The sequence below is a fragment of the Rhinoraja longicauda genome, chromosome 6, assembly GCF_053455715.1.
Source record: "Rhinoraja longicauda isolate Sanriku21f chromosome 6, sRhiLon1.1, whole genome shotgun sequence".
Classification (NCBI taxonomy): domain Eukaryota; kingdom Metazoa; phylum Chordata; class Chondrichthyes; order Rajiformes; family Arhynchobatidae; genus Rhinoraja; species Rhinoraja longicauda.
In genome coordinates this window covers 20,043,352-20,065,609 of record NC_135958.1, presented here as the reverse complement: position 1 = coordinate 20,065,609, position 22,258 = coordinate 20,043,352, and the positions used below count along the sequence as shown (strand labels likewise).

The 22,258-nt window shown below is 43.9% G+C and overlaps 1 protein-coding gene across 1 annotated transcript in view; it reads right to left on the bottom strand.

Annotated features, from left to right (window-relative positions):
* The window catches only part of hydin (HYDIN axonemal central pair apparatus protein), a 382,743-nt gene that overhangs the window by 276,751 nt on the left and 83,734 nt on the right, over positions 1-22,258 (bottom strand). The window contains exons 12-13 of the mRNA XM_078401540.1: positions 15,230-15,453; positions 10,695-10,762 (exon numbers count right to left, since the gene is read on the bottom strand). Coding sequence (XP_078257666.1) covers positions 10,695-10,762; positions 15,230-15,453 — 292 coding nt within the window. The remainder of the gene's footprint in view (positions 1-10,694; positions 10,763-15,229; positions 15,454-22,258) is intronic.

The following is a 22,258-nucleotide window of genomic DNA, read 5'->3' as shown; positions in this document are numbered from 1 at the left end:
GTTTCAGGTGATTTGGAATGCAGGAGAACAAAGGAAAGATTTTAAGGGAACTCTAGGGACAAGTTTTTAACAAAAGAGACAGTGGGTATTTGGAATGAGCTGCCAGAGAAGGTGGTTGAGGCAGGTACAATTACAACATTTTGATTAGGTACTTGGAAAGGAAAGATTTAGAGGGACTTGACAAACACAGATTAGCTTAGATAGGCATCTTGGGCCAAAAGGTCAGCTTTCTCACTTTTTATGAATCTTAAACAATTTGCTGGTGCTTTGTGACATTGCTTCTTGTGAGGTGTGCTATGTACAGATTGGCCGTTTAGCTCAACACTGACCATAATTCAGAAAGTTTTCATCAGCCAAGAAGTTCTTTGAGGCATTCTAAGTTTATGAAAGGCATGATACAAAAACATGTTTTTTTGTTGTATTTATTTATTTTTATCTTTAACTATGATTATTGTTCATTATTTGTATGTTTATGTTTATGTTTATTTATGTACTTATTTTCCTTGCATAACTTAAGTTATATACCCTCTAAATGGTATTATGGGTGGGGGGGTGATGGGTGGGGGGATATCTATCAGTTCAAATGTGTTCATGCATTGAATTGTCAAAGCTGTACTAACAAAAATTCATAAATAAACTTTGTTCAAAAAAAACCATGTGTGGTGGTTTTCTCCATATTTTAAATCTGTGGCCACTGCATTTCAGTTTTCAGACCCTTTCATCTTTGATAGTTTGCTTTCTCTTTCAGTGTTTTATAAGAAACCATGTCATTGCAAAGATTGCCAGTTATTGGTCTTACAAAGAATTCCTTAGAACATTCACTTTCATAAGCACCAGAGTGACACAGCAGTTAAATTCCCAGAATCATAATTCAGATACATAGACTAGCAAAGTTCAAATTCCAGATGGAATTTAAATGCAGTTAATAATTTGATGGTTGCAAAGTCTTCTATTCCATTTGCAACTCGTTCACAAATGAAGCAATCCATGCCAACATGTAACCTGATCCGCTGAGTTAATCCAGCACTTTGTGTCTATCTCTGGTATAAACCAGCATTGAAGTTCCTTGTTTCTACAAGGAGAAAAGGGTGTCAGAGAGAGTCCAAGTGAATTTGAGGCCATGGTGGAAATTAGTGGTAAAGTTGAAGAAATCAATGAGTTATGCATAGGATCAGGAGGCAGCAGTGATGCAATCATCGATGTCATGAAGAAATACTTGGGAGATGTTGCCAATGTACATTTAGAACAAGGACTATTCAACGTAACCAACAAAGTGACAAGCATAACTGGGGCCCATAGGCATGACCAGCTGAGTTACTCCAGCACTTTGTGTTTTACCTATGATTCCAGCATCTGCAGTTCATTGTGTCTCTATTATTTCTTTGGCATGTCTTTCAAACCTCTGGGATGAAGGTCATCATGATCTAGTGATTAATTACCCTTCAGGTATCCTACTTCTCATTGCAAAAAATCATATTAGCTTTGGTTCAACTTCACGTAATACTCCAGAGCACCTCCTACAAGATCAGCAAAGACTTTACTCCTTACAGTTATAAAGCTATACAACTGACAAACAGGCCATTCAGCCAACCTTGTCCCTACTGACCAATGTGGCACACTGGGCTTGTTCCATTTGCCTGAATTTAACAGCCCAGCGAGTCTACTCCACTATTCAAACATGGCTGATCTATCTTTTCCCCTCACCCCCATACCCCTGCCTTCTCCCCGTAGGTTAAAGGGAAGGAAAGTGCAGGAGAGGTGAATGACATCTCCAGAAGAAGTAATAAGACAGAAAGTTTAAAGAGGGATGCGAGTCTAAGGTCAGGCAAAATGGGAACCAATTTGAAAAGAGAGGTGGTGAATACTGAACTAAAAGTGTTATATTTGAATGCAAGCAGTATGCGGAACAAAGTGCAGTGTAGTTAGAAATTGGTAAGTATGACTTTTTGGGCATCATAGAGACGTGACTGAAAGAGGATAAGAGCTGGGATCTGAAAATCCAAGGATGCACATGCTATCGAAAAGACAGGCAGCTGGGTAGAGGGGGTGTGGTTGCTCTGTTGATAAGGAATGAAATTCAATCCTTAGCAAGGGAAGACATCGGATCAGAAGAAATTGAATGTTTGTGGGTAGAGTTAAGAAGCTGTAAGGGTAGAAAGACCCTGAGGAGAGTTGCATACAGGTGTCCGAACATTAGCCAGGTTGCAAGTTACAAATTACATTAGGAAATACAATTGGCATGTAAGAAAGGCAATGTTACAGTGGTCAAGGGGGATTTCAAAATGCAGTTAGACTGGGAAAATCAGGTTGGTGCTGGATCCCAAGAGCAGGAATTTGTAGAATGCCTACAAGATGGCTTCTTAGAGCAGCTTGTGGTCGAGCCTGCTAGGGAAAAGGCAATTCTGAATTTGATGTTGCGTAACAAGATTTGATTAGGGAGCTTAAGATAGAGGAACCAGTAGGAAGTAGTGACCATAATACAAGAAAAGTTCAACCTGCAGTTTGAGAAGGAGAAGATGAGATCAGATGTGTCGGTATTATTATTGAGTAAAGGTAACTACAGACGCATGAGAGAGGAGCTGGCTAACGTTGATTTTCTGTGGTGGTTCCTTATTTTGTTTCGTTATACCTTGTCACCTTTTCTGGGCATAATCACACATAACTCCAGATTGCAGTGGCTGTTGTCCTGCCATTCCTTTAGTTTTGCAAATATGAATTGTTGGACATTTACTTCTTCCTTGTGTCCAGTGTTAAGAAGAATGTATATCGCTATGCTAGGACTCCAGAAGGAGCAACAGTGCATCCCCTCTGCCCAACAAGTGTTCTTTGGTGCACAGCCAACAACTAATCCATGCCTATTCTCTCTACGGTCTACATATATTGGGTCAAACATAAAGGACAGATTATAGAACATAGAAAAGTACAGAAACAGCCCCTTTGGCCTCCAATACCTGCACAGGGTCATACCCCACCATTCTCTGCATATCCACGTGCATACCTAAATTCCTCTTAAATCCCACTATTATACCTGCCTCCACAACCACACCTGTCAGCACTTTCCAGGCCCCACTACCCTCTGGATAAAGAAGTTACCCGCACACCTCCCTTAAACTTTGCTCTTCTCATCATGAAGAAATGTCCACTAGTCTTTGACATTTCTACCCTGAGAGAAAGGTTCTGCCTGTCTATCCTATCCATGCCACTTTAAACTTTATATACTTCCATTTGGTCTCCCCTCAACCTTCAGCGCTACAGAGAAAAATCAATCCAAGTCTGTCCAACCTCTCCTTGTAGCAAATATGCCCTAATCTAGGCAGGATTCTGGTAAACTTCTTCTGCACCCTCTACTAAGCCTCCGCATCCTTCCTGCAATGGAACGATCTGAACTGCACCCAGTACTCCAAATGCGGCCTAACCAAAGTCCTATAGAGCTGCAACATGGCTTCTAGACACTTACATTCAATGCCCCAACTAATGCCCCAACTAACCACATGCCTGCTTTACCACTATATTTACTTGTGTTGCTACTTTCAGGGATCTATGGAGTTGGATCTCTGGATCCATCTGTAAATCAATGCTGTTAAGGATCTTGCCTATAACTATATACTTATAACTATATACTTTTCCCCTTACATTCGACCTCACAAAGTGCAACACCACAACTGAATAGCATCTGTGGAGGCAAGGAGATGTTTCGGACAAGACCCTGCATCAGACCCAGAAGTGTTGACTATCCTTTGCCACCACAGATGCTGCCTGATCCTCTAAGTTCCTCCAGCAGTTTGTTTCTTTGCTTCAGACTGTAGCATCTGCATGCTCTGCCCTTCCACCATTCATTACTTCTCAGTTAGCTAGTCATTTGGTGGTTAAAATAGTTTGCTGCTTGGGTAAACAATATCACAGGCATTTGCTTTGTTCTACAATTGTATGACCTGATTGTTGCACGAGTTCTATGCTCTGCTTGCTCCATACTGCCTGCAACAATTGTCTTGTAAATCAGATGTCATTACAAGCCAGCTTTTAAGGAGACTGGGAAGTTACCAACAAAAACTGATTAGGAGGAGTTGCAAAAACATACATTGTGTTCTGACAACTGAGTAAAGCAGAACAAAGAGTGGTATATTAAATTATGGTTTGATAAACCTTTTCATTCCACTACAGTTAAAGGCAGGATATAAAAAAGGGAGATGCATCAACTGGAAATTGTATAAATAGAAGAACAAAATAGGCAGAAACTTGGCACTCATCACAAGGGAGGCAGAACCTTTTTATTCACAAAATGCTCAGCAGGTCAGGCAGCATCTCGGGAGAGAAGGAATGGGTGACGTTTCGGGTCGAGACCCTTCTTCAGACTGATGTCGGGGGTGGGACAAAGGAAGGATATAGGTGGAGACAGGAAGATAGAGGGAGATCTGGGAAGGAGGAGGGGAAGGGAGGGACAGAGGAGCTATCTGAAGTTGGAGAAGTCGACGTTCATACCACCGGGCCGCAAACTGCCCAGGCGAAATATGAGGTGCTGCTCCTCCAATTTCCGGCGGGCCTCACTATGGCACTGGAGGAGGCCCATGACAGAGAGGTCAGACTGGGAATGGGAGGGGGAGTTAAAGTGCTGGGCCACCGGGAGATCAGTTGCGTTAATGCGGACCGAGCGCAGGTGTTCAGCGAAGCGATCGCCGAGCCTGCGCTTGGTTTCGCCGATATAGATGAGTTGACATCTAGAGCAGCGGATGCAATAGATGAGGTTGGAGGAGGTGCAGGTGAACCTCTGTCTCACCTGGAAAGAATGTTTGGGTCCTTTGATGGAGTTGAGGGGGGAGGTAAAGGGACAGGTGTTGCATCTCGTGCGGTTGCAAGGGAAAGTGCCCGGGGTTAGGGTGGTTTGGGTAGGAAGGGACGAGTGGACCAGGGAGTTGCGGAGGGAACGGTCTCTGCGGAATGCAGAGAGGGGAGGGGATGGGAAGATATGGCCAGTGGTGGGGTCCTGTTGTAGGTGACGGAAATGTTGGTGGATGATATGTTGGATCCGCTGGCTGGTGGGGTGGAAGGTGAGAACGAGGGGGATCCTGTCCTTGTTGCGAGTGGGGGGATGGGGAGCAAGAGCGGAGCTGCGGGATGTAGAAGAGACCCTAGTGAGAGCCTCTGAAAAACGAGGACATCTCGGAAGCCCTAGTCTGAAACACCTCATCCCGGGCGCAGATGCGGCGTAGACGGAGGAATTGGGAGTAGGGGATAGACTTTTTGCGGGGGACCGGGTGGGAAGAAGTGTAGTCCAGATAGCTGTGCGAGTCGGTAGGCTTGTAATAAATGTCAGTCACTAGTTTTTCTCCTGCGATGGAGATGGTGAGGTCCAGAAACGGGAGGGAGATGTCAGAGATAGTCCAGGTATATTTAAGGGCAGGATGGAAATTGGAGGTGAAGTGTATAAAGTCAGTGAGTTCTGCATGGGTGCAAGAGGTAGCACCAATGCAGTCGTCGATGTAGCGGAGGTAGAGTTCGGGGATGGGGCCAGTGTACGTCTGGAACAGGGATTGTTCGACGTACCCGACAAAGAGGCAGGCTTAGCTAGGGCCCATGCGAGTGCCCATAGCTACGCCTCTGGTTTGGAGGAAGTGGGAGGAGTCAAAGGAGAAGTTGTTGAGGGTAAGAAGCAGCTCTGCTAGGCGGAGGAGAGTGTTGGTCGATGGGGATTGGCTGGTTCTACGGTCGAGGAAGAAACGGAGGGCTTCGAGACCATCCTTGTGGGGGATGGAAGTGTAGAGTGACTGGACATCCATGGTGAAAATGAGGGAGTGGGGGCCTGGGAACCGGAAGTTATCCAGGAGATGGAGAGCGTGTGAGGTGTCTTGGACGTAGGTGGGGAGGGATTTGACCAGGGGGGATAGGATGGAGTCGAGGTAGGTAGAGATAAGTTCGGTGGGGCATGAGCAGGCAGAGACAATGGGTCTGCCGGGACAATTGTGTTTGTGGATTTTGGTGGCAGAACCTTTTGGCAGAAGAAAAGGCAGAACCTTTTGGCAGAAGTGGAAGCTTTCCACTTATTTCAATGCGGAAATAAGCTAATTGTGCAGAGTTCAGGTGTTCTTCCTGGATTTCCCCTGTTTCTTCAAACTTCCCATAGATGTCCTTGTTACCATCTTTATTGGCTCCTGCAAGTTACCCCAGAGTAGCTGTCTGGCAGGAGAATCAGGGTGGAGAAAGCAAAGTTATAGAGAAATAGGTGGATTGGTGAGTTTACTAGGAAAAGTCAGCATTGATTCAATGGGCCAGACAAATTCTTTCCATGTTGTAAGAGGGTATGAAAATAAGACTCAACTAAATATCTGGAGATTTAAGTTACCACTCCACTGTTCAAGTGTGCTCTGTATCATACCCAGATGCAATGTCATCTCCTAAGTAGGCACAAGGCACTGCAGATGCTGTTTTTTCTTTTAAAGACACAAAGTTCAGGAGTAACTCAGCGGGTCAGGTAACAACACTGAAAAACATGGATAGGTGACACTTCCAGTCGGGACCCTTCTTCAGACTGATTGTGGTGGAGAGGGAGAGAGCTGTGAGAGAGGAGGGGCAGAACAAAAGCCTGGCAAGTGATATGTGGAAACAGGTGAGGGAGGTTTTAGATAGGCAAGTGGTTGGAAAAAGGCAGAGGTGTAAAAATAAAAGGTGTAAGATAAGGACAAAAGATGTACGAATTGTGTTCATACCATTGGGTTCTAAGTTACCCAAGCGGAATACAAAGTACTGTTCCTCCAGTTTGTGTGTAGCCTCACTCTGGCAATGGTGGAGGCCTGGGACAGAAAGGTCAGTATGGGAGTAGGAAGGGAATAAAATGGTTAGCAACGGGGAAATCAAGCAGGCCTTTGTGGACCAACAGCAAGTGTTCGGCAAAACAGTCGCCAAATCTTCACTTGGTCCCAGCGAGCCGCGCGACAAAAGATCGTCTCCTGGCGAGCTGCAGCGAGCTGCCACGGCACCAAGAATGGGCCTGGGGAGATTTTACCAAGTACGTTGATCATTAGAGCAACGTCACAGGGTTGTTGAAGAAAGCGTTTGATATGCAGGCCTTCATCAGTCAGAGAGTTGAGTATATCATATCATATCATATATATACAGCCGGAAACAGGCCTTTTCGGCCCACCAAGTCCGTGCCGCCCAGCGATCCCCGTAACATTAACACTATCCTACACCCACTAGGGACAATTTTTACATTTACCCAGCCAATTAACCTACATACCTGTACGTCTTTGGAGTGTGGGAGGAAACCGAAGATCTCGGAGAAAACCATGGAATTTGAAATTTTATCAAACAGTCGTACAAGACATCGGTGAGACAACACCTAAGTATTATGTTCAGTTTTAGTTACCTTGCTATAGGAAAGATGCCATTAAGCTGGAAAGAGCACAGAAAAGACTAACAAGGAAATTGCCAGTACTCAAGGGTCTTAGCTCTTGGGAGAGGATAAGTTAGCTTGGACTTTATTCATGTTCATTAGTTCATAAATTATAGAGTAGAAATAGGAAATTATGCCCATCAATTCGACTCCGCCATTCAATCATGGCTGATCTATCTTTCTCTCTCAATGCCATTCTCCTGCCCTCTCCCCTTAACCTTTGACACCCTTACTAATCAAGAATCTGTCAATTTCCACTTTAAAAATACCCAATGATTTGACCTCCACAGCTGTCTATAGCAATGAATTCCACAGATCCACCATTCTCTGGCTAAAAAAAATCCTCTTCACCTCCTTTCTAAAGGTATGTCCTTTTATTCTGAGATTCCAGACGATATATTTTGCCTTGCTGGACGTATATGGATATCAGTGGAATGATCACTTCCCAATTAAAGAGTTCCAAGTTATTTGTTGTACTGAGAGAAAAAAACATTCTTATTTGTGTGCACAAACTGAAAGATTGAGAAAACAACTTTTTTTTATTTTTTAAATGGACCTGAATAACTTAGTTTTCCTAACAATAGTATCTTGCTCATCCACAACTAATCTACATTGATTTTATAATACCTCTTCCAATGCATCAATTTGTTCAATTTAAAAAGAAATGACAGAATTGTCTCTAATGCAGAACAGCGATTTAAAGCTCATATAGATAACATATCAGAAACAATAGACTAAATAATCAATCATCTTGACATAAAATAGATTTTATTAATGGCCGGTGCCCACTGAATGACCATAAATTTGAATATAAATGGATGATGTCTAATAATATGTCACAAGATATTTCACTGAAAACATTATATCTGGCTATTTTGCCGGGTGTCAGACTAAGATGTTTAAAATCAGCTTGCCCATGTGAGTGGTGACACAAGAAATTGCAGTTGCTGGAATCTTGAGAAAAACACGAAGGGCGAGAGAATCTCAGTGGATCAGGCAGCATCAGTGGAGGGAATGGACAGGTGACGTATCAAATTGGGACCCTTTGCAAACTGATTGTAGTAGAACAGAGAAGGCTGGAAAAGAGAGGTCAGTGTGGGACAAAGCCTGGCAATTAATATGTGGATACAGGAGAGAGAGATACAACTGACAGGTGGTTGGAGTAACGAAGGGTAGAGTTGAAAAGGAGACAAAAGGGTGTCAGGTAAGGAGAGGTGGAGTACAATGTAAAACCAGAGAGACGAATTTTGGTGGAAGGGAATAGGGGAGGATTTGAAAAGGGGAATAAAAGAGAAATAAGGGACTGGGGAATGGGAGATGAGTGTATGGAGGAGAGGAAAGGAGCAGGCTAACTGCAGAGGGGGAGGGGGGCAAGGCTGGATTAAGCTAGTGCAGGGCCTGTAGCTAGGGTTGCCAACTTCCTCACTCCCAAATATGTCACCGCCCCGTGCCCCACATGACCTCACCTAACCAGCGGTCACATGTTCCCGCTCCACCAGTGGCGTCACCCATCTCCCATCTTCTACTGGACCTCCATGAGGCGGGCGGCGTGGACTTCGCCATGGATGACAAGGGCGACAAAAGTATCCACAAACTGAAGGAGAAGGCGACGAAGAGGAAGGGGCGAGGAATTGGCTCGGAAGAAGGTGCTCGATCCAGGCTGCGAGAAGACTACGACTCCGTGGAGCAAGACGGCGACCAGCCAGGCCCTCAACGCTCGGTGGAGGGGTGGATCCTGTTCGTGACCGGGGTCCATGAGGAAGCCACCGAGGAGGACATCCATGACAAGTTTGCCGAGTACGGTGAGATCAAGAACCGGCAGCTCAACCTGGACCAGCGCACCGGCTACCTCAAGGGCTACGCTCTGGTGGAGTACGAGACATAGGCTACACGGAGGCGCAGGCGGCCGTGGAGGGTTTGAACGGGTCGGATCTGGCCGGGCAGCCCATCAACATGGACTGGGGCTTCGTTAGGGGACTCCTAGGAGCAAGAGGCAGAGTGGCCGCAGGAGAAGCCGGAACTGGCCAGACCGGAAGCGTCACTGAGCCGGGACGGAGTGCGGAGCGATCGGTGGGACTGAGTGGCCCGCATAGCGCCAGGGACCGAGACAGGCCCGCAGATCGCTGTGCCCAAACTGAGCCGTGCGTTACAGGGGCCGTTTAATCTCAGTCGGGACTGTCGTGGGGCTGGGAAGAGGGTGGGGAGGGAAGGGTAAGGTTGGCTTGTGCAAAACAACACTCAGAAATAAAGTATTTTAGTTCCAAAAAAAAATCTTCAGTCCGAAGAAGCATTTAGTGCGGGGCCCTCGAAAAGGCATATGATACTTTTGCTACTAGGTTAATCCGGCACTGGAGTGGGGGGGGGGGGGAGCTGGGATATAGTAGGAGAAATAGATACACGCCGGGGAGGGGGAGCACAGGAAAGAGGGAAGGGGTATTCTTGAAATTGGAGAATTCAATGTTCATACCGTTGGGTTGTCAGCCACCCAAGCAGTATATGAAATGCTTTTCCTCCAGTTTGCATGAAGCCACACTGTAGCAATGGAGGAGGCCAAAGACAGAAAGGTCACTTTGGGAATGGGAAGGATAGTTAAAATGCTGATAGTTAGCAACCGAGACAGAGTGCAAGTGTTCAGCAAAAAGGTTGCCTTTTCTCCACTTGGTCTTTGATGAAATGCTTGCCTAGTCTACGCTTGATTGACTATATCCCTCCCCCTGGCTTTATATTTTACTCCTCTTCACTACTTTTTGTCTCCTTTTCACCTCTAGCCTTTGCCACATACTCCACCCATCTCCCAATCAAACCCCCTGCACCTGCATTGACCTATCACTTGCCGGGCTTCATCCCGCTTCCCCCTTTCTTCTCTAGCTCTCTACCCCTACTCTATCTACAATCAGTCTACAGAAGTGTCCCGACCCGAAATGTCACCTGCCCATTCTCTCCACAGATGCTGCCTGACCCACTGAGTTCCTCGAGCACTTTGTGTTATGCCCAAGTTAGTAACAAGCTCCGGGTTTTACATCTTACATCTTGGAAGATAATGACCCATCTTAGGAATAAAGGTGCCCATTTCAAAATGCTTCCTTTACATATTCTCTCTTAAATGCAACTAGCACTCATAGCACATACAACCAGCTCCTCAGATATGTAAGGGAAATATTTTGGTTAAGATTTAGAGTACCAATCATTTAATTAAGTACAAATTTAAAAACGCCAATAGAGCAATAACTTTACTTTCCATTATTAAACAATGGGGAAAAAAAATCCTCTCCTTCATCTCTCTTTCTTACAACCTCTTGTTACTCACCATACGAAATCTCCCCAAAGTTCAGTGAAGGCAAATTGAAATGAAATGTTGGTCCAATGATACTTCCCCTGTAGAGAACATATAGTTATCAGCATGTTTTCAGCAGCAGTGGGGTTACCAATTAACAATGCATCTGCTCGGAGGTCACTTAACGATTAATTCTGAGCAGTCACAATACCTGCTCTCAGCAAGTTTCAATGATAATGAATAAATTAAGGTGAATGCGTCAATAGTGCAGTGAAACAATCTGGGCAATTTCCTTCCATTTATAACAGAGCAGCAGAAAATTTCCCTCTGCAATCGGAATTGACATTGCACAAAAAAAAATCATGCGAGATTACTCTCAGAAACGAATTTAAAGGGTTTATTGGTAGCATGTAAAAGAATGTGAAATGAGAAGCTAACTGGTGCTGCACAATTCCCTAAATGACCCTCAAAACTACAGGTAGTTTTAAAATAACAGTGTAAGTAACCCTTTACAAGGCTATGAAATGTAAAGCACCCATTTGTCATAAAGTCATATGACTCGATGGCACCAATTTGTCAATTAAAATTATTTTCTAACTTTAATCAATTGGGGGAAAACATGTTTTAACATATCTGTCCTTTTAATCCTATAAAGCCAGCCATAGACATCTCAATGACACTCATTGACTCCGTGATTCATTGTCAGATTAAACTGGAAAAAAAGGATTGCCAAAATGTTGTGCTTAAAATTTAGGCAGAAAATCAGGGGCCAAATTTGTTGTTGTCTGCACCTCTGAAGAAAGTGAAGGCTCATTAGATGTAATTATACAAAATTCCAAGCCTCAAATCATGAAGCAGAACTAACCGACAAGCTGAGGTTTGCTTTGAATTTTTTTTAAGTTTCTGGTAGTAATGGGTTCATCTTCATCTTCCTTCAGCCAAGTGTCTTCTTTAACATTTCTGCCTTGGAGTTTACCCCATCCATGCACATCCTCACTGCTGATGTCTTCAACAAGTCCTCCATGTCAAGAACATCTACCTGACTCCCTCCCTGAATTTCCCTCTGACAATCTCTCCAGATCTTAACACTCACACCCAACATCCCAACTTCAATCCCACAAGCACACATTTCCAAAATCATTAATGGCTTTCTGATCCATGCTAAGTCCAAAGTCTCAATCATCTTTTCCAATCCAACCCTCTGCCACCCCATCTTCTCAACCCACGCCACCCCATCAAGTCTTCAATGACTCTCCTACCTTAGCACTTTGCTGGCTTTGAAGTACCTTGCCCTCAACTTTCTAGGTCTCAGTAATCTCATCGAGTAATCCGCAATGGACCCAATCCTCCCTCTGACCCTCAGCCCCACCCACCTCTCTATTTCTCTCTCTCTCTCTCAAAAGTCCACCACCATAGTCCATTCACCAACACTTCCTCTGCAGTCTCCATTCTCTGCAGTGACAGAATAAATTCTATCATGCATGCCGCTAACCTCATAAGTCGTAGAATATCTACACCTAGGCTATTCATCGGCGCACATGGTGTGGGCATTAAAGGTTAAAAGTAACTGCTTTTGCACTGCCTTTATTCTTAAACTGTGGCCTCTGGTTCTGGACTCCCCCAACATTGGGAACATGTTTCCTGCCTCTAGCGTTGTCCAATCCCTTAATAATCTTATATGTTTCAATAAGATCCCCTCTCATCCTTCTAAATTCAAGTGTATACAAGCCTAGTCACTCCAGTCTTTCAACATACGACAGTCCCGCCATTCCGGGAATAAACCTAGTGAACCTACGCTGCACGCCCTCAATAGCAAGAATATCCTTCCTCAAATTTGGAGACCAAAACTGCACACAGTACTCCAGGTGCGGTCTCACTAGGGCCCTGTATAACTGCAGAAGGACCTCTTTGCTCCTGTACTCAACTCCTCTCGTCATAAAGACCAACATGCCATTAGCTTTCTTCACTGCCTGCTGTACCTGATAACTTTAAGTGACTGATGTACAAGGACACACAGATCTCGTTGTACTTCCCCATTTCCTAACGACACAATTCAGATAATAATCTGCCTTCCTGTTCTTACCACCAAAGTGGATAACCTCACATTTATTCCCATTAAACTGAATCTGCCATGCATCTGCCCACTCACACAACCGGTCCAAGTCACCCAGCATCCTCGTAGCATCCTCCTCACAGTTCACACAGCCACCCAGCTTTGTGTCATCCGCAAATTTGCTAATGGTACTTTTAATCCCTTCATCTAAGTCATTAATGTATATTGTAAATAGCTGCGGTCCCAGCACCGAGCCTTGTGGTACCCTCTACCTTGTAAACCCCAGATCATTTAATATATTTAAAGTGGAAATAGATAAATACTTGAAAGATCGAGGAATTGAGGGTTATGGGGAACTGGCACAGAAGAGGAGTTGAAACCAGCATAGATCAACCATATTGAATGACAAGACTGGCTCGAGGGCCCTGTTGGCCCACTCCTATGTTCTTAAGACCTTATAGTAATTCACTGTCATCGATGCAACCCATGACCTTCATGTATAACTCACAAAAAGAATAGTAAACCCATAGCAAGTCAGGAAGGAGATGTGACCAATCTCCCACTATTCCAGCAAAATATTGATGTCTAGATCTGCCAGTGTTAGTTTTTATTCTTCAAAACATTTCAAAGAGTTTTATGGATGTTCCATTTTCTATCCCAGCCGATAGACATAACTTGCATCAGAGATGTATGCTGGGATTTTGACCAGCACGAGGGATCCCTAACTTGCGGTGACGCAGGGGCTCAATTTGTGTGGTTTATGGGGAGGGGCAGGCTGGTAGTGATAGTGCGGGCAGACATACTGAAGACACAGGTCTCCTACATTTTCCTTCACCTCATGGCAGCCTTTTCTGCATCTGCTCCCTGGCTGCCACAGAGAGAGGTTAAGGCTCTGACACATTTTCAACACTTCATGTGATATGGCAGCTGTGATGTGCACAGGTAGCTGCTGGGGGAACCGTGTAGATAAATTACATCTAGATAAAATGCATTTAAGACCAATGAAGGGGCCGGAAAAAGGTTGCTCTCCAATTCTGATATATAATTATATATTATTGGTATGCCTTCAATTTTAAGCAAGGTTATGTTTTTTTTTAGATTGTCATTATGTTATGCAGCACAGAAACAGGCCCTTCAGCCCAACTCATCCATGCCAAATCATGTTGTCCTGAGCCAGTCCCATCTAGCTGCATTTGGCCCACCAAATCTTCCTTATCCATAGAACATAAAAATTGGGACTGTGAGGTCCGTGACAGTGGTTAGCATGGAACATCCTGCAGGCAGAAGGACTCGATGGATCCTGTGCGGTGGTTTTGTGTAGACGGTCTGGAGAAGGATGCAAGGCTCCTTGTCACAGTTCGTCCTGAACAGTTTTATGCAGAGGATTCTCTGACTTACGGGCTGTTCCCAGGGGCACACTTAGAGAAGGACATAAGTGCTGCTGAAAGACTATCAACTCAGTGAAATTGCCTGACCAAAATTTGTCAGTTTCCCAGCACAGTAAGTTGTCTGTCAGGAATGTGGCTGACTGGCATATTCCGGACTGCAAAAGAACATGCTGAGCGATACACTGAAACATGGTGCAGTCAATCCAAAGGCTGTGTGGGAAGACCACAGTCTAGGGTCCTTCTACTGCTGGACATTGAGGGGCTAAGTCTGATGAAAACACCCCTCAAACAAGGGAAGAGATATCAATCCAGTGAGCCACATGAGTGGCAAGGGTGTTTCCCTCAAATATAAGTACAAACACTACTGAATATGACACTACTGAATGTACAAATACTGAGAATGTATGAAGTTATTGCACAGTTTTTGTTTTGCATCTATTTTTTGTTCTGAATAAAATTTATTTTTGAAATTAAAATGTCTTCCAAACATTTCAATTGAACCTAGCTTTGCAGCTTCCTTCGGTGGCTCATTCCACATACTAATCACCCTTTGTTTGAATACTTAACTCTCAGGTCCCCTTTAAATCTATCCTCGCTCACCTTAAACCTATGTTCTCTAATTTTGGACTCCCCGGGCCTGAAAAAGAGACTGATGACAATTTACCTTTTTTATGCCGTTCATGATTTTATAAACTTCTGTACAGTCGCCCCTCAGCCTCTTTTGTTCCAGAGAAAATGGTCCCAGATTATTACATCTTTCCTTATCTCAAACCCTCCAGTCCAGCAACTTTAGCTGAGAGGGTAAAGATTAAAAAGAGATTTGAGGGGCAATTTCTTCATGCAGAGGGTGGAACATTTACGGATCAAGCTGCAAGAGGAAACTGGGCAGATAGGTAAAATGGTGATATTTAAAAGTTAGACAGGTTGATGCACACGAAAGGTTTAGAGGAATATGGGCCAAATGCATGAAAATCCTCAGCTCAACTATAAAAACCTGGCCGGCATGGACGAGTTAGACCGAGTTACCATGCTGTATGACTCGATGACATTTCCTGAAACCATCTGTTCCTCTTTACCCAAAGACTGCCATGAAAATACTAGTAAATTAAACTAACTGAACTACTTACTTAAAAGTCATTCTGATTGGTTTTTGGGACCCATCCACAATAAAGTATAAGTCTTCCATGATTTCCCCAAGAATGCTGGATTTAAATGTAACATCCAATACATGGTATTGGCCTGGCAACAGCGATCCTTCACTTGGGTTAACGCTGAACAAGGAGCCTATGACAGTGAATGCAGGAATCATGTGGTACACACCAACTATGTCACCCTTGTTCGCCATCAATATCTGAAAGAATAAACACAAAATGAAGAAACGACAGTTCTGCAGCAAAAATTACAAACATTTTACTTATTTTCTTTCAGAAAATTAGACTTTACCAAAATCATTTTGTGCAATAAACCACAATAATCAAGGCAAAAACAGCAGCCATTTTACATCTCTTCTGAAAAGAAAGCTGTAAAGGGAGAGGCAGGACAAAGTGTTGTAGGTAACAGGTCAACATAGGAGAGGGGGCGGTTGATAAGCAGATGGTTGCAATAAAGGCTGGAGATAAGAAAGATAGAGTTGCGGATTATGAAGGTAGAGGGAGGAAAGTAGCAGTGGGGAGGAAGGGGGTGGAGGGGAGAAATAGGTGGGAGTTAGGTGGGGCACGGGGAGGGATGGGGGTTTGTGATGGGGTGTTAGTTAGAAGTTACTTAAAATTGGGGATTTCAATGTTCTGAGTGCTGAGGGTAGTCTATGTCCTTTTGTGTATTGACCCTAGTATCACCAGTTCTTTGTTTCTACATCTCCTACAGGTCTCCTGGCAAGCCCAATAATACATTAAACCTTTAAATATGCCATCTAATCTGCTTTGTTGTGCTGGTTGGTCTATCATAATCCTCCTTTGAGCAGGATCAGTGCAAGATCTCAGCCTCCAGGAAGCTTCCGAAATAATCCCCAACACCCCATCCTCGCTGCACCCCACCTTTGCCCAGTGTGCCATCCCTTGAAATGCGTTTGTAGTGTTAGGAGCTAAACTGGTGTGTGGAGACATCAAACACGATGCTGCGGTGTTGATAGCTTTCTCACAAGAGCATTGTGGGGGAGAGGCCCTAACCAGGCAGGATTTTCAGCAATTCATAAAGGCAAAAGGGCAGAAAGGCAAGATGTGAGCATCAATGTAAGAGGGAATGCACTCAGCAAATATGCACAGAGACAGAAAATACAAAGCATTGAAGAGAATGAAGGACACAAAGAGATGAGTTCAGTCCATGCTGTCATCTGCTGATATGAATTCTGAAACTACGGTTTACTAAGTTCATAACATCCATGTCTATGGTGGCCAGCATCCATTCAACCCAAATGAGAAGCCCAGGAATTGCCTCCAATGAAGGAGATGTCGTATGTGTGCAAGCATGCTTGCATCTGACAGCTGTAAGATGTGTGACACAGTTCAAAATCCATCTTTAAATTCGCTGACGACACCACCATTATTGAATGAATTACGAATTGTGTTGAGTCAGAGTACAAGGGGGAGATCGATCGCCTGATTGAATGGTGGCAGAACAATAACCTTGCTCTCAATGTCACTAAAAACCACAAACTGATTGTTGACTTTAGAAGAGGAAAGCTGAGGATTCACAAACCTGTCTTCATCAACAGGTTGCACTTCAGATTTTGGGCTTTGTTTTGTTTTTTTGCACTATATTCATTTTTTCATTTATGAACTTTGTTTTATGTTTATTATATTATCTATTGAGTACTGTATTTACAAACTTGTTGTGCTGTTGCAAGTAAGAATGTCTTTGTTCCATTTCTGTGCATATGACAATAAACCACTCTTGAGTACTACAGGTACAATGAATGTGGAGAGAGTGTTTGGAGAGAAACCAAAAAAGGTTTACTCACATTGGTCCCCTTGCCCCTTTCCTTATTTTGGTTGTGCCCGTGTCACTAACTGTTTTGCACACATATGTATTAATGCGCCTTTGATTCCTTTGCCACTTACGTACTCCAGCAGCCAATTACTTTCAGACATGTAGAAAACTCAGGCACCCAACTGAAACCCACACAATTACATAGAGAACAGGGTGGGAGCTGCTTTACGTCATTGTCCACCCTGGATAGTTCTACAGAACTGGCAAAATTTGCAGCAAAGCGTCAACTACGGTACTCTGAAGCACTAATTGCCGCTTTTGATTGTTGTAGTTCACATACAAAAGAAGACATAGAGAACATGCAAACTCTAAACAGACAGCAGCGAGGAGGGGAGCAATCTGTGGCAGCAATGGCAATAATGGTGAAAATGGAATGCAATAATAATGGCAATCATGAATCTTGTTGCAGACGTGGGCAGATCGGGTTGGCAGGAGTGGTCCTTTTGTACTTGGAGAAGATGACCGTTGGTGGATTTAGTAGCCAGAAGCAATTTTGACGACTCCACTAGTGGGAGAGTCTAGAACCAGAGGCCATAGCCTCAGAATAAAAGGACATAACTTTAGAAAGAAGATGAGGAGGAATTTCTTTAGTCAGAGGGTTGTGAATCTGTGGAATTCATTGACCGTTATGGAGGCCAAGTCATTAGGTGTTTTAAAGGCGGTGATAGACAGATACTTGATTAATAAGGGTGTCAAGGGTTATGGGGAGAAAGCAGGTGAATGGGGTTGAGAGGGAAAGATAGGATCAGCCATGATTGAATGGTGGAGTAGACTCGATGGGCTGAATGGCCTACTTCTGCTCCTGTAACTTATGGAGAATGCCAACTGCTGTGCCACCACTAAATGTAGTGACCAGGATTAGATAAATACCCCAGAACCATTTATATATAACTAGTTTGCTTCTGTATTTTTGTCTCTACTCTGCCAAGATTCCTAATTTTTTACAAGCTTTTGCCACATTTCCTGCCACATTCAAAGATTTATGCACATCCATATATTATTTTCCTGTACACCTTTTAGAACTGTGGCAATTATTCTATTTTGCTTCTCCTCGCACCTTCTGCCAAGACGAATTACTTAGCACTTCTCCGTATTAAAATATCATCCACCACCTGTCAGCTTATTCTGCTGGTCTTTGTTCTCTTTTTGTCCCTTACTGTTGTCCTCACTGTTCATCACTTCCATCCAAGTCATTGATATAAAAGTAGTGATGGTCCTTTTATCATCCAGTCTGAAAAATATTAATTTGCCATACTTTTCTGGTCTTGGACCCTAAGCTAAGTTTTTATTTGTGCTGCTCACAGATCCTTTGACTCCATTGACATCAATTTGATTGATTGATTGAATACATTTAATTAGCCAAGTATGTATATATACAAGAAATTTGCCTTGGTGCTTTGCTCGCAAGTAACAACACGATATACAGCTGACAATTAAAAATAAAACATGTTAATAATCCTTATATGTGGGACTTTGTTGAATGCCGACTGCTACAATCCCTTAATCAATCTTCTCTGATTTCTCATCAGTATGATTTGCCTTTAATGTCCATTCTGGCTTGCTGTCATCAGTGTTATGTGTTATGCTTGCTGTCATCAGTCAGGGCATTGAGTATAAAAGCCATGAAGCCATGTTACAGGACTTTAGTTTGGCTGCATTTCAAATATTGTGGGAAATTCTGGTCATCCTATAACAGGAAGGATATGGAGGCTTGGGAGAGGGTGCAGAACAAGTTTACCATAACTCTGCCTGGATTAGAGGATATTAGCTATAAGAGAGGGACACAAAATGCTGGAATGACTCAGCGGGACAGGCAGCATCTCTGGTTAGAAGGAATGGGTGATGTTTCGGGTCGAGATCCTTCTTCAGACTGAGCTCAGTCTGAAGAAGGGTCTCCACCCGAAAGGTAACCCATTCCTTCTATCCAAAGATGCTGCCTGTCCCACTGAGTTACTCCAGCATTTTGTGTCTATCTTCAGTGTAAAGCAGCATCTACAGTTCCTTCCTACACAGCTATAAGAAGAGGTTGGACAAAGTTGGATTGTTTTCTCTAGAGCATCAGAAGCAGAGGTGAGACCTGATAGAAGTATTTTAAATTATGAGAGGCATAGATCGGGTAGTCAGTCAGAACCTATTTCCTAGGGTAAAGTCTGTAGCTTTAAGGTGATAGGTACAAAATTTAAAGGAGATGTGCGTGACAAATCTTTTACCCAGAGGATGGTGGGTGTCTGGAATGTACTGCCAGGGGTGGTGGTGGAGGCAGACATGAGTGTGATATTTAAGAGCTTTTAGATAGAACATAGAATATAGAACAGTATAGAACAGGAACAGGTCCTTCGGCCCACAATATCTGTGCAGAAAATAATGCCAAGGCCAACTTTTACCTGCATGTATATAATCCATATCCCTCCATTCCCTGCCTATCCGTGCCTATCCAAAAGTCTCTTAAATATCATTATTGTATCTGTCTCCCAGCACCAAAGACAGCACATTCCGGGCACTCACCACCCTCAAGGATTTGCACGGAATGGAGGGATGTGGAGGCAGAAGAGATTAGTTTAAGCTGACACTACGTTTGGCATGAATGTTGTTGGCTAAAGGGCCTATTCTGTGCTGTACTATTCTCTGCTCTATGTAACTCAAAGCCCACAAAATGTCTGTTAATCATTTCTAAATGCTTTCCACCAGAAAAACTAGCCAGTTTGTAGTTGCCAGCCATATCCTAATGTCCTTCTAGAATAAGGTTGTCACATTTGCTATTTTCTTTTTTTTTCTTGTACCTTTGCTATATTCTGGCAATTGCTTCTGTTGCCTCCACCTTAACGTGTATCAGTAACCTACAATTTTTTTCCCCTTGAGATCAGATGACATTGACTTCAAGTATAGCCAGCTTTTCTAGTACCTCTTCATTATTAATTTTCTCTATTTCTACTGAGAGTATGCCTACACTGTACTGAAACATACATTCTTCAAAACGCAATCTTTATTCTCTTATTGTTTTATCAATCGGCCTTTAGTTCTAATTTATTGTAGCCACATCCTTTCTCAAGCCTTTGAAATTAGGCATCTTCCAGTAATGATAACCTACCTTATAATCATCCATGCCCTTCCCCATTACTGATGCAATGATCACCGTTCCCAAACATGGTGTTCAATAACACTTTGTATACTTGTCCAGCTCATTCGCTAGAATACAATCCAGAAACATCTTTATTCTTGTTGACTGAACAACATACTGAAACATACTGAAAACACACTGAAACAAAGTTATCCTGACCACTGTTTAGAAATTGCACCCCCTCCTTTGTCCTTTACTCGAATAACAGCCAAATTAATGCAGGGTGATTGAAATTTCCTAATGCCATTAATATAATTATTGCATATGTCTGTAATTTTCCTGTTTGTTTGCTCCTCCATTTACATCTTACTTGTTGATGGCTGGCATAATATCTCCTGAGGTGTGGTAGCATCCATTTATTTGGTAACTTTTACCTTTCCTTTATGAAGCCACTTTTCAGTCTGAGCCTCAACATCAATTCTGATATATACTTATCATCAACCTTCATAACCACATCTCATGAAATTACACTTTTGCATTATGTACTTGCCTCTGACATTCTCATAGTTCTTTAATCCAACTGGTTCTGTACTATTTCCTACTCGTTATATCCCACTTATCTGTGCTAATAGTGGGGCAGGGGCGGCACAGTGGCGCAACGATAGAATTGATGCAGTACAGCACCAGAGACTCAGGTTCAATCCTGACCATGGGTGCATGGAGCTTGAACGTTCTTCCTGTGACACGTGGGTTTTCTTCCGATGCTCCGGTTATCTCCCACATTCCAAACGCTGTGTGTTTAACCACAGGTGGCGCCAGCAATGGCTGCCTCGCCAACAGTCTGTCTGTCCTTTCCTTCTTTGTGTTTTAATTGTATGTGTTAAATGTATGTTTATAATGTTCTTTAGTTTGTTTTATGTCGGGGGAGGGGGGAGGAGGTTGGGGGGAACATTTTCTAATCTCTTACCTCGACGGAGATGCGATTTTTTTCCATATTGTATTTCCGTCTGCACTGCAGCCTAACAACAAGGAGTTGGCGGCCTTTTCTGGAGACCGATTTTGGGGGCTCCACCGCGGTCGCCTGCAGACTTAGGGGCGTGGCTGCGCCTTGCGGCTGCGGCTCACCGGCAGTCTCTGTCTTTTTTTTGTCTTTGTCTATTGTTACCGTTTAAATGTATGTTTTGATTTATTTTTAGCTCTGTATATGTGGGGGGTGGTGGGGGGGTGGGGGAAACCTTTTTTTCTAATCTCCTCCTCAAAGGAGATGCGACCTTTTTCCGTGTCTTATCTCCGTTCGCGCTACGGCCTAACACTGTGGAGTTGGCGGCCTCCAGCTGGGATCGACTTTGAAGACTCCGGTCGCAGGGCCTGGACTTACCATCTCGGAGGCTTCGGCCGCGGGCCCTGCAGACCGCAACATTGGGAGCTCGCAGGTCCCTGGCTGGCGACCGGCTTTCGGGAGCTCCAGCCGTAGCAGCTTCGACCGCCCCGAATCGCGAGGTTCGATCGACCCGCTCGCAGGACCTTCATCGCCCTGCGTGGCTTGGCCGCGGCACTTTCCATCGCCCGGTGGGGGCTTAGAACCTCCAACGGCCTGCTCGGCTCGGCCTGGGACCTTCCATCGCCCGGCGGGGGTTTCAAAAGTCGGGAGCCTCGATCGCCTCGAGGCAGCAGTTTGACTGCCTGACCACGGGAGAAGAATGAGGAGGAGATAAGACTTTTCTTTGCCTTCCATCACAGTGAGGGTGTGCCTGTAGCAATCACTGTGCTGGTTGTTTGTGTTAAATTGTAATTGTGTGTCTTGTGTTCTTTATTGTTTACTGTCGTACCCTGACGTGAGAGGACGCTGGCGCTGTTTGTTCGCCGCTTCTCCGTCTGGACAAATCTTTTGTTTGTGTTTGTTTTTATGTCTTGTTTGCTCTGTAAAGCGTCTTTGAGTTTCCTGAGAAGCGCTATATAAATTAAATGTATTATTATTATTATTATTACCATCGCGGAGCTCACGATCCCATTGCCAGGAGTCAATCTCAGAGCTCCACCATGGGAGCTTGCGGACTTAACATCGCAGAACCTGCGGTCCATGGTCAGAGACAGACTTCAGGAACTCCAAGCC